The sequence below is a fragment of the Vicugna pacos genome, chromosome 8 (genome assembly GCF_048564905.1).
Source record: "Vicugna pacos chromosome 8, VicPac4, whole genome shotgun sequence".
Classification (NCBI taxonomy): Eukaryota; Metazoa; Chordata; class Mammalia; order Artiodactyla; family Camelidae; genus Vicugna; species Vicugna pacos.
This window is the reverse complement of record NC_132994.1, coordinates 15906826-15920259: the sequence shown is the minus strand read 5'-3', so window position 1 is coordinate 15920259 and position 13434 is coordinate 15906826. Positions and strand designations below refer to the sequence as shown.

Genomic DNA, 13434 nt, shown 5'->3' with positions numbered 1-13434 from the left:
CCCCTACTCTCCCGTCTATTTCTGTATTTCTTGTTAGGTTAATCTTTTAGCTAATAATAAACTTTTTTTTTCAATCCATGGGAAAGAAGTCCAGATCCTGACTGTTTGGAAATTCAGGGACCACCTGATGAGCCTCGAGTTCAAGGGCTCACCTCCTGTGTCAGGTCTTGAGTGAGGGAAAATAAACGTAAGGGATAGAAACTCTTCTGGCGATTGTCAAGTGCAAAAGGAAACCAAACAAAAACAAAAACAAAAACAAACAAAAAACAACAAAAACAAAACAACAACAAAAAAGGGGGTGGGGATTCTAATCTAGAAAATGATATCCTGATACATAGAATTTTAAAATTTAGAATTAAATTGTTTATAAATATAATACAAGTAGCTATGTCAGGTAAGCGGAAATAGCAAGCTCTCTCCAAACACACACCCCCCCACACACACACACATATTACACTATATAGCATAAACAGACTCTAGTCTGAGAAAGCACAGCGGGAACCGACAAAGAAAATGCTCTTAAAAAAACTTTCAAGAACTGCCCAATTTTAAAATACACCAAAAAAAAAAAAATGAGGAGGAACCGACTGTGCTTTCCAACGCCCACCTCCCTTCTCCGTTAGCTTTGCTGTCTGGCTGGATACGGATTCCAGCATACCATTCGCAAGGTTCTTGTGTTCTTCCCTCTCCCCTCACCTCCACCCCTCTAAGTTCCTGAGGCAGACCAACTTTGATAATGCTCTCTGGATAACTTTCATTTGAAATAGAGCTAGGCTATTCTTGCTAGAGACCTGACAGTTTGATTCCGTTTTAATCATTTTCTTAACATAGCTCATATTCGGAAAAGATATTTTTCTCTCTTAAAGTGACAAGACGCAAGGGCTTCCGCGGTACACATGCCCCGCAACTCGTGTTTACACACGCGCAGGTGCACACGCGCGTATCCACGCACAGATGCACCTACAGACACGTGCACATACACACCACCAGTTCTTCTCCTGCCAGTTCGCACCCTGTCCCCGCTTCCTTTGCTTTCCTGACTCGTAAAGTACAAGGCCCTGGCTGGGCTCCGGCACGCGCATGCCACGCTTTTGATAAAGCGCGTTATTAGGGTGATGGCTTCGCCAGCACTCCGAAGGCCGAGACTCTGCCAGTACGCCAATCCCGCCTTCCTTCCCGCCCTCGCCGGGAGACGCTCGGGGCACCCCTCGCGGGATGAAAGGTCAGGGCTACGCTGAGGTCTGCGCCCTTCTTCTTTGCGGGGTCAGGAGCAGCTAGTCCCGCTGGGTCCTGAGTCTGAGCCGGATTCAACGCGAACCCAAGGTGGAGAGCGGCGGTGCGGCTCTCTCTCTGTGGTCACAAAGTCCAGCCTGGACCTGGACTAAAGAGACCAGCGCCTTGGCCCTGTCCTGGGCATCCTGGATCATTTCTAAGGGCCACGTTCTATTTGACATCCTGATGTCTGTAAGGCCCGGCTTTCCAGCTTGTCTATGTGGACACAAGTCCCAGTTGTCCTTCGTCCTGCGGTCTGCGCCCCTCGGTGTTCAGAGTAAAGGAGAAAGAAGTGGTGGAGGGATATAGGAAGCCTTGTGGGCTGTCTGACTGTCAAGAGCGCCTTGCAGGCCCCTGTCGTCCCTTCTAAATCAGTTTGAGCTCCGGGGCATAGTTCGACAAGAACCCGTCTACAAAGCAGGCTTCGCGTCTGGAAAACTGCGATCGTCCCTGGCGGCCTCGGGTTTCTCCGGAGGAACCTCTCCTTCTTCCCCTTCGGCAGGACCCGAAAAGGCCTGAAGGTCTCAGCAAGTCCACCCCTGGGCCTCAGCGCCTCCAAATCTCCAAGGCAGCTCGGAAGAACATCGGGTCTTTCCTTCCTGGGGTCACCGAGAGCCTGGGCCTGGAGCGGGGCTCTCGGTTCCCGCGAGTTGCGGGTGCTGGCTTCAGACGCCCTAGCCGCGCGGAGCTCCGCGCGCAGCCTCCTGCCACGTCTGCAGCCCTCCCTCCACCGTATCCCCCTCCCCATTCCCAGCCCAAGCCCTCTAGGCGGCCTCTTCGCTCTCCTAGGCTCGCTCCCGTCTTCGAGCAGGCTTCAGAAAACCGGCTTGCTCTTACTTTTAAGGTTACTCTACCCGCCTAAGGCCCCGCCGAGTTTGGAGGCCCTCCGGGGTCCGTTCAGCTCCAGACCTTTAGCCTAGCCTTCTTTCACAAATGGAAAACAACTCTTCCAGGTTGAGTTTCCCAAGCGTTTGAAAGAGGCCTCCTGTGCAGGTTGTTAGGGAGTTGTTTTTTTGACGCTGAGGCTCCCGGACCCGCCCGGCGGCGAGTACGTGGATGCCTCTGAGCACTGCCAGCTCAGGTTCCCGGTCTTCTGCTTGCCTACGAGGAGCCGCGAGTTCCCCCGGAGCTGCAGTAGGAAGATCGCAGTGTGAAGCTATTGTCTGAATCACTGTACTGAAAGCTTAGAGAGAATTCAGAGATAATGGGGCAGCCCAAAAGTGTGGAGGCCGAACTGAGCGAGGGAGAGAAATAAAGCAATCCTTTGTCGTGAATTTTATACCAAAGACTTAAGACTAATAAGTATTATGAATTTTATTCTAAAAGAGACTACATACACCACATCCATTTTTTTTGGATTCCTGAAAAAAAGTTGAGTTGAAACTACAAAACAAACTATACAGATAGATGTTTAGTGTTATTCAATGAAAAGGCATTAAAATGGTTTTAAAGAAACACGTTGGCTCTTTAAAAGCGTGAGAACAGAAGTAGGAAATTGTCAAAAACAGGACAAATATAAAGTTACGCTGAATCACAGAGACATTTTTAAAAACTGCAGTGGAAATTTTATTGTATCTTAAAACTTATTTCACTTTGCGAAGTTTTTAGGGGTCTTAAAGCTAAGTTCTTATCATTCAAGACCTGAAAATTAAAATCCCAGTTTTAAATTAACTATCATGGTTTGAAAGAAATGGGAGGCTCGGGAAAGAGCGTACTTTTCCTGACTAGCTCGTATTAAGGACTGAACAATAATGTAGAAATTGTGCTCTCCTAAATATAAAGGATTTAAATATATCTCGAATTCCCTCTCCCTCCCCCAGAAAAATCCACAGGGTAAAACTTAAATAAATAAGTCTAGTGCCACGCCCGGCACAGAGTGGGCGCTACTAAATGCAGGAATGTGTAAATGAGAAAAGCCGGGCCTGGTGGCTGTGAATTCGCCCTATGCCTCAAAATGTTCTGAGTTGTAGCGATATTAAGTGATAAGGAAATTTAAAGTTTCTTGAAAGATTCTTGATATTCTAACGTGATGATCATTTAAGCTTAAAGCCAGGAGCCTCAGCCTTTCCAGGTCCCAGTGAGGAAAGCTGGAGACTCCCGGGCTGGACTGGGCTGTGGGAGGCAGGGAGACTGACCGGGTTCATCGCGGGGGCTGGCACTTCCAAGCCAGACGGCGGCGCTTTCCACTCTAGGTTTTTTTGCGACCTTGTAAGGAAGTGGGCGCGGGCTGAGCGGAGTCGGCGCCTCCTGATTGGCCAACCGTCTCGGTGATGGACAGGGCCCCAGACTCCGCCCCGGCCCCTTTATTGACACTAATGAGCAAGTTCTTCCCACCGCTCTCCTGCCTGGAAGTGCTGACAGATCAAGGCAACAAATTTCAATTACAATCCCTAATTTGTGTCCGCAGAGTGTTTTTTACCCATGTTAGTCCTCTCTGGCGCATCAGTCGAGGCAGATCTTGGAGCAGCAGGAGGAGGTGGAGGGGGTGGGAGCGAAGAAGTCCATCAGTGAGAGCGCGCGCGAGAGACCGAGGGAAGGAAACTTGGCGGGCGCGTCGCTGGTTCCTCGGATCCCAACACAAGCTCGAGAGAGGAAACGCCAAATTTGTTTTTGCTCGCGGCGGGGAAGGGGGCAGATCTCGGCCTAAGGGAGGCACCGAGAGTCGTTCATATTTTGGTGGGACAAGGAGAGCGAGTGTGTGCGTGTGCCCGCTTGTGTGTATATGAGCGAGGAGCGGGCATCGGGCGGCGGGGATGGCCGAGAAGCGGAGGGGCTCGCCGTGCAGCATGCTAAGCCTTAAGGCGCACGCCTTTTCCGTGGAGGCACTGATCGGCGCCGAGAAGCAGCAACAGCTTCAGAAGAAGCGGCGAAAGCTGGGCGCGGAAGAGGTGGCGGGGGCCTTAGATGACGGAGGCTGCAGCCGCGGCGGCGGCGCTGGCGAAAAGGGCTCCTCTTCGGGAGACCAAGGCACTGCGCTCCCGCCACCGGCTGGGACGGCATCCGGGCCCACCCGGAGCTGCGCAGACCTGGAGCGGAGCTGCGGCTCCCGGGGAGCCGCGGGTGAGTCGGCCCCTTCCCGCCTATCTACTTCCCGGCGCGTCCCCTCCGTGTCCTGCCGGCCTGCACCGCCGCGGGGAACCTGAACTTAGGCAAATTGTGGGCGTGCGCGCTCGCGCGGTGCCCCTACGTGCCCGAGACAACTCAGCCACAAGCCGGCTTGCCGTGAGTGTCAGGGCGCAAAGCTCGCCGCTGCCCCAGCCGCTCTCGCCACGCAACTCGGCTCACCCTCCAGACGGTTAAAATGCCGCTTCCAGCCTCGCTCCTCAGGCTGCAGCCGCCCACTCGGCGACCCGCGCCCTCAGCAGCTGCAGTTTGTGGCGCTGGGCGGTGCAAGATCTGTGCTTTCCGCATCTGCCTCTCCTGGAGTTCCAGCCCAAGGGCGCTCTTTTTCCTTTCCTAACTTTTAAAAGCACGGAAGTGGGGGGAGCGACGGCATACCCCCCTCCTTGAAACTGAAACGAATGCCTAAACCGTTTGGGCACCAGGAAGAGGGCGGCGTATTTGCAAACGTGGTTTCCCGAGGGGTAACTGAGCGGTTCCCTACCCTTCCCCTCTTGATTCCCATTGCCAAGGCCGACGGCGATCGTGGGCCTATGTTTCTCGCTCTTCTCTATCCTTCGCTGCTTTGCTAAGAAGCTCTGGGCTACTGGGGAGTTTGGCGGGAGCGCAATGCGAAGAGCATTCTAGAGGATGCCTCCAGCCGGGCCCAAAGCAAGGCTCCTCGGACGCCAATTGCGAAGGGGGGCCCAGGCGCTTGGGACCAGGGGCCTGGGCTCCAGGCGCTTTTGCTCCGTGCTCTCCGTGGCGCAGGGTGTGTCGGAACCTGCGCTGGGGATCTGGATTTGGGAACCCAGTGTTTGCTCCTTTGGGCTAGCATCCCAGACTCCGGCTGTGGCACAAAACTTATTCTGGGGCCTTGACTGGGCGGAAGCGGGGAGGGTTGGGTGGACGTGGCCCATGCACCTCTGCGGGAATTGGAACTTGAGGGGAAGAGGGAGCATCAAGCGTCTGGCCCTTCGGCTGGCGGAGTGGGTGTTTACCCACGGGCCTGTTTCCTATAAGGACCCGATGGCAAGAAAGCTTCTTCTTTCCTCCTGGTCCTTTTCCTCTCCTTTGCCGCCCGCGGAGGGGAATCCGTCTCCCCACCCGCTTCCCATCTCGAGCCCTCACCGGTTTATCTTCCTCTGCCCTTTGCTGCCCAGGCGGCTGTGAGGACGGCTTCCTGCAGGGAGCTTCCCCGCTGGCGTCCCCGGGAGGCTCCCCGAAGGGATCCCCGGCGCCCGCCCTGGCCCGGTCCGGGACCCCGCTGCCCTCGCCGCAGGCCCCGCGGGTGGATCTGCAGGGAGCTGAGCTCTGGAAGCGCTTTCACGAGATTGGCACAGAGATGATCATCACCAAGGCGGGCAGGTAAAGGGCAAGCTGGCGCGAACGACCCGGCTCTGGCCTCACCCCACCCCTTGGTGGGTTAGAAAGAAGAGCCTACAGCGCAGTGGGGTCTCTGGTTAGCTGTTTCTATTGACAGAACAAGGCCGGGGTAACAGTTCACTTGTGAGGCTTGCTTTGTCTTCCTAGCCCGGAGTGCAGTCAGGGAGGGACACAGCCCGGCTGTTCTCTCGTCGGATGCTGGGGAGAAAATGAATGTTGCCGCGGAGGCCGTCCTGGTTATTTTCGGTGTTCTTCGTGCAGGGTAGTTATAGATTCTTGATCACACTTTACGGCCGTTCAGGCATTTATCCAGGCTTTAGTTATTTTTCTGGAGCTGTGGAACAGATTAGCCACCCTTCCCCCCCTTTTTGTAAACGCAATTTACTCTTTAGCAAACTATCATTTTCTTTTTTTAGATTCGAAACTTCCAGTTGGTTCTTTATCAAAAGATTTGCTGGCAGTGTGAGAACGTGATGTGTTATGCTATTTTAATATTAGACTAGGATGAAAATTACTGGAATCACCTGTAATACATGCTTAATCTCTGCGAAAATGATTGCCCTGATTTTAAAATCCGTTCTGTCAGGAGATCCACATTTACGTGGTTACATTTTTTTTTCTAAATGAATTCCAACAAAGTAACCTAAATTTGCTGAAGAATACTAAAAAAATGTACGTTGTATCTGCTTTTTGAAAGTGTGAAATTTGCACATCCATCAGCTAATAAAATAAAGTGATTTGTTGCACAAATCCTGTTAATTTGGGGGAGACACAGAAATATTTGGGTTTTAAAGTTTTCAGTTCTTTTAGTGAAGTGAAATCTATGAATAATATCCTCCTTAAAAGAAACTTTAAAAAGCACACACAACTCTTTGAGGGAGTACACATGGCAAAAACCTGGATAGCATAAAAGTATCCAAACTTATTAGAAATTACAAAAACATATTTTATTAAACCCATATGCTACCTTCTACATTTTCACAGAGCTTTTATTAATGATCCAAATTCAGTCTTCAACAACACAAAGCAACAGTTGTCTTATAAAGGATGTAGTTAAAGACCTTTACTCTTTATCTTACAGGTGCACTGAAATAACACTGAAACAGCTAGCGTATTAAACTGTTCTCATGGCTAGTTAGGAATAATGGACTTTCTTTTCTCTGGAAGTGGTCTTTAATGGCATTATTGTAGGAAACATTTCTGGTAAATAACAGTACTAAAATTTGTGTTATAAGGTTAAATTAGCAGAAATTAGATTAACTGGAAAGGTCCTAGGCATAAATCATTAGACGAAAGTTTAAAAAAAGAACTGCTCTATTTTTTAAATATATACAATAATTTGCTGTTGTATTTCTTGCTACTGTGCCCTTTTAAAAAGATAGGTGCATTTACTTTAGCATCTCCTTTGATATGCTTCTCTGGGAAGCCAAGAGAAATGTGAATTTTCATTTGTTTTCATTAGCAAAGTTTTCGAGTTAGCATGGTTAAATAAGAAAGTATTTTCAGGGTATGGTGGGGGAAGGAATGATTTGGTAAATATACATTGTGTTTAGTTTCTGCTTTCAATAAAGAAGTTTTACTATACCTTTCAAATTTAGAGCAACTTTTGCACTTCACCTTTACCATGCTGCAGACAGGAAGTCCTGTCTCAATAAAGAACATATTGTTTGGTTATGGCATGGCACATTGGCTCCTTGTGGTTTTTTATAACCCTTTTAAAATTTCACATTATAATATATTTTATCACTTTTAGAAATTCAAATTTTCTATTTCTACCATTTGAAACACTTTACTGTTTGTAGTATTAAAGTCAATATGCTTACTGATTTTTGTTTAAAAAATTAAGTGCTTTCTGTGCCATTATTTCTTCAGTGTACAATTTTTTTCTTTTTTCTTTTAGCTATACTGACATTTCAGTAAACTTGAAATGCAAGTATAGGGTACAACAAATTAAATTTACGTAGCTCAGTTCTGATATGTCCTGTATTCTGATTCTTTGAAATACATTACCAAAGTGAACGCTATAAATTTGTCCATATGAAAAACACAGATTTGAGGGTTTTCTCTGCTTATTCATTCTCCAAGCATAATCATAAACAAACACAAAACCCAAACCCTCTCTCCTCCCCTCCCTTATACCTAGGCGCATGTTTCCAGCGATGAGAGTGAAGATTTCTGGATTAGATCCTCACCAACAATATTACATTGCCATGGATATTGTGCCAGTGGACAACAAAAGATACAGGTACAATGATCGGATGGGTACAGAAAGATAAGAAAACACTGGAGGTTTACAGGCTATGCCTGTTTGATCTGTGATGACTCTGATATTTGTTTCCTGAAGCCTGTAGAATTCACACATCCATAATCCAACCCCGGTCAGTTTCAGTAGCCCAGACAGTGCCTTCTCCTGCAATAAATGTGAAAACTTATTTTTTATTTTGCTTTTAATAGATACAGAAATGTCTTTAAGTGCTGAGGAATTTTAATAAGTGGCCAACTTAGTGTTGCTAAACGAAATGTGTCTTTTATATTGATTCACACTTCGATTAGGATTTTGAGATGAAATATTAAATAATGCTTGTAGATATAACATTTAACAAGTTGTTTCATTTTCTTCGTGATTTTTTCATCTTCAAATAAATTCCCTTTACTTGTTTACGTACAGAATCATAACTGTTTGCAGCCTTTTTTCCTTTAATTTGAGAAAATTATTGAAGATTTTTTTAGACTTAAAAAAAACAAAGTCTCATAATTCATTATGATATAAAGACATCTTCAAAGGGGTAATAAATTTGTTACCTGGTTTTTTGGTTGGTAGTTAACAGTAATTTTTTGAAAACTTTGTAATGTTTGGATTTTGAGAGACTATATTTATCTGGATATCAAGTAAAGTTTGAAAAGATACATTCTTTAGTATAAAACCAATGTTTGATTTTCTTCCTGCAAGCGATCAAATTGACAATTCTTTTTATTTTCCTGAGGAGTTAAAAATGCTAATATTCAAAAAAAGGACATTTTGAGGGGAGGATCAGACAATGCTGCTTTAAATTTTGGTCTTCTTTCTTTCTGTTTTGTTTTGTTTTTTAAATAAACAGCTAAGGCATTTAGTAAGTTTTAAATGAAATCAGATTTGGTTTTTATCACTTTTTAAAATTTAGGGAGTTGCTTTTTTGAAAAAGGTTTATGGTGTCAAACGTATACAGATTTAATTAGTACAGGAACACAAAAAGGTAATAAAAGGACAGTTTTATTATTTGTGTTCTGTGCATCACTTATTTTAATTAAATAACTCATTAAGGAGTTTTGCTAAAATTATCTACTACATGACAGAAGGTAGAAAGCATTGAAATTTATTCTTTAAATATACTTGGTTTAAAATCCATATTCTAATGTGAGTTTTGTGCTGAGGAAGATAATGTAATTCTAATGAGCTTAGAAATTATTCTTTTCTTTTCTAAATTGCTTCCATATATTTTGGATGATTTATTTTACTTAACTGATTCTTATTAATCTCACATAAAGCAAGAAAAATTTCAAGTATTAGTATGAAGATGCCAGATTTTAAAAGATCAAATTTTAAAACATAAATTTGCTTTCACTTATATTGCTTCTCAAGAAAAATTTTGTTTTTAGCGTTTGTATTTAGAATATTTCACAAAGTGTATGTAACATGTAGCATTTATTCTGTTAATGGATGTGTGTAGATTTTTGAACTATTCAATATGCATACTTTCCCAAGGTTTTGACAGCATATTACTCTATTTATTTTGGTGATAACTCTGTATCTATAGTGCCACTTTTTTTTGCATTTCTAAGATTGCATTTTATTTTCCAACTATGAGTGATATTTCGGTCAAATGAAAAGTGATTGTGATTCATTAGAATGTACGATTAATGTTCACAAAAGCTGCACTTAGGAGCTTGTTTTTTGAATTATACTGTATAGATTAAAAGAAGTTGTTTTATTATTATTCTCAACTTTGTGACTATGTATTTTTTCCCAAGAAAAGGAATTAAAGAATAGAAGGCATATTTGAACTCAAAAGGAGATGAAATATGTGACCATAGTTGAAACCGTGGGCCTCACCAGAGATACTATGAAAATGTTTCATGCTATTTTAAAAAGGACTTTGCCTATTATATTGGTAGAATTCTCTGAGACTGTTCATAAATTGTTGCTTTAAATTGTACGGCATATTTTAAAACAAATGAAAGAAAAACATTCAAGTATATGATTTCGTTTTCTACCCTTTTCTAAGTCAATCAACAATACACTAGTTTCTAGGTTTTGAATTAGTGTATTTTAAATTAACATTAATAAGTAATAATCTGAATATAAGATTAAACATTATGGTCTTATATATTACTTGAAACATTGTTACTTAAGTGTATTATTCTTACAGAGTCAATATATTTACATACATAAACAAATAGAATAGGATGTTTTGTCTCTTATTTAGAAAATTAATATTAATTAGATAGACCATATTTTTTAAAGTTTGGTATGTATTTTAATTAGTGGTATTAAAAAATTTTAAGAAAATTCTTACAACTGTCAAGAAAGAGAAATATAAGAGGTAAAGGGCTATATTTTATGATTATACAATCTTTTAAAATTAAACTGAATATCCTGTTTATAGTGTAATAGGGTTAGAAAAAATAATTCTAAATGATAATAGAGGAAACTTTTTTCCTATGAAAATAAACGTGCTGAAACTTCTGACAGCTTCCCCTTGCCTTCCTACCGTCTGTCCTGTTAGTCTGTACATAAGCCTAAAATTGGAAGTGATACAGGAAGTGGGACACTTATATCTCTCAAGTGTTTCTGAGATTTACTTAAAGGTGGGCTTGACAACTTAGTGGTTTCTTCATGTCAATTGAGTATCCAGATGAAAAATGGAAAATATCAAAATATAGACAGAATGTCTAACATGAATTAGTGTGATTCAGAAGAATTAAAATACTTGCATTTATTGTGGGAGTAATGTGCATATTTTTCACTCAATCCTTAACACACCACTTGGAGCAGTCAGTAGACCATCACTACCTCAGAGAGTTTTTTCAAAGTGTTTGAAATCTTATTTTATATGCATTGAATGTAAAGAGTAAATCGTTGTATTTTAGACTTAAAAAAGGGTGCACGTTATTTCTCAGTCTACTCAGTTGGAAATTTCAAGAAAGCAGTAGTCCACAAACTGAGCCTTGTCATTGCCTTGTAGGTATGTTTACCACAGCTCTAAATGGATGGTGGCAGGTAACGCGGACTCCCCTGTGCCACCCCGGGTGTACATTCATCCAGACTCGCCTGCCTCGGGGGAGACATGGATGAGACAAGTGATCAGTTTTGACAAGCTGAAACTTACCAACAACGAGTTGGACGACCAAGGCCATGTGAGTAGATGGCCTCCCCAAATCACTGCCATTGGACGGTGGGGCCATGCCTATACTGTGCCTGCCTGAAGGAAATGAACTTTTCTTAGACTGTGATTTCCTCTCCTGGTTGATCAGCCTGTGCATGCATAATCTGTGCAAGATCAAGGCTGCATTTGCATCAGCGACTGCCTGTGGCCAGAGTATTCTATGAAGCATTCATAGGTAAAACTAGATACTGCATTTGTAGTGGAGTGCAAGAACCTCAGACAGACATTTTTAACCAAAAATTTTGTTTGAAATCCCATGAGGTGCTAATTATTACACCCGGAACATGAATTCTTGGCAAATGGGTGAACAGGGATAATGACATTGTGTCCTGCCCGCATCCAGGTCTTTTCCCAGCCGAGGTTCATTGCTTCTCAATAGTGACCTGGCTTATGTTGTTTGTGTCCATCCTCAAGCTCCCAATTGTTTCGTAATGACATCTAGTGTGTCAACATATGTTATAATGATAATTTCTTTTAATCTTAAAACTGTTGAAATATGAGATATATGTTAAAGTCAGTCATTTCAATAATACAGTCCTTTTAACACCTTATTAATTTTTATGCAAGTTCCTAGGCAAGATTTTGATGTTATTATTTTAATAAATAAGGAACACTGAATACATGCTGATTTCTACTCAAAGCTAGCGTTTCCAGTAGATTTCTGTTACTTGAGAGAGTTTTGACTGAGGCAGGACTGAAATGCCTTTTGAAGAGTATATTATACATAAAGGGAATACCAACTAGTTCATTTCTCAAAGGTTGCATATTTATGGGCGAATCTTTTAAAACAAACATGCAAACAACTGTCACAAGCTAGTAAGTAAAACAGTGTGGACACGGTGTGATTTGAAAGTTGCTAGACAATATCTTAAGCAATTAATGAAGACATTCAAGTACAAACTGTGTTGTGGTACAAATGCAGTATCTGGATTTTTTTGACTCATCTCACTCAAACTGCCAGTGCTTTTGTTTATTTGTTGCCTTATTTGATTGCTTTTGTTTATTTGGTGCTTTATTTCATTTAAAACAAAATCGGAAAAGTAACAGTACATTTCATTTTTGAATCCAACTTCATGCCCTATATTTTAGTATATTACTTTGCTTTCTCTTCTTTTTTTCTTCATATACACAATCAAATTATAACAATTAGCTTTCACTTGACATCAGTGAAAGAATGCTAGTTTTTTCTGTCTCATTGAGGGAGCTGACTGTGAAATTTTGCCAGTGTGCCCATTGAAGTCTTTATTTTTTTTAGAATAAAAAACTAAAAATAAATGGCACAAAGTGTTACTGGTTTTCAAAAGCTTAAATATACTCTACTCATAGTTTGAGAATGTATCTTATAAAGAGATAATTGGGCCTAAAAACTATACACTGTCATATATAAGGTACAAACTCCTTTAAGTAACTTAAATAAATACAGTCATTTTCTAATTCTGATTCTTTCAGTTCATGTTACTGGCTTTGTATCTAATATCTAACATTTCTACAATATTAGGTATGGATCTAGTAAATGATCAATCTGCATGACTTTTTAAATTCATAATTTCACTAGAATTCATTTAAAACAATGTTTTCTAGAGAAAGAGAAGCAATAGAATGTATATTATATGTATATAACATATATTATATGTATATATATTATATGTATATAATATATATTATATGTATATATAGTATATGTATATAATATATATGGAGAGAAAGAGAGAGTGATTTATTTTAAAGAATTGGCTTGCACAGTTGTGGGGGCTGGTGGGTCCGAAATCTGCAGGACAGGTTGGCAGATTGAAGACCCAGGGAAGAGCTGATGTTGCAGCTTGAGTCTGAAGGCAGTCTGGAAGCAGAATTTCCTCTTCCTCAGGGAATCTCAGTCTTTATCTCTTAAGTCTTTCAACTGATTGGACAAGTCCCACTCATGTTACAGAGGATACTCAAAGTCTACTGACTTCAATGTTAATCTCAACTGAAAAATACCTACACAGCAACTTCAAAACTGGTGTTTGGCCAAGTATCTGGGTACCATGGCCTAGCCAAGTTGACACATAAAATTAACTATTATGTAGCAGTTGTTTAAAACACAAAAGAATAGATTGCAAATTGAAACACAATTGTTTATACCTATGTAATTATAATCTTTCACTATGAGGAAATACAAAAACAAAACGTAACAGAAAACAGGCAAAGTTTATAGAAATGTGTCATCTTCTGGTAAAATTTTTCTTTTAAGGTTGTGGCAGGATGTAATACTTTA

General features: G+C 42.1%; 1 protein-coding gene across 1 annotated transcript in view; it reads left to right on the top strand.

Annotated features, from left to right (window-relative positions):
* Nucleotides 1-2893: 2893 nt before the first annotated feature.
* TBX18 (T-box transcription factor 18) overlaps nt 2894-13434 on the top strand; it is a 30026-nt gene continuing 19485 nt past the window's right edge. Inside the window, exons 1-4 of the mRNA XM_006200323.4 lie at nt 2894-4332; nt 5535-5739; nt 7901-8002; nt 10980-11151. Coding sequence (XP_006200385.2) covers nt 4026-4332; nt 5535-5739; nt 7901-8002; nt 10980-11151 — 786 coding nt within the window. The 5' untranslated portion in view covers nt 2894-4025. The remainder of the gene's footprint in view (nt 4333-5534; nt 5740-7900; nt 8003-10979; nt 11152-13434) is intronic.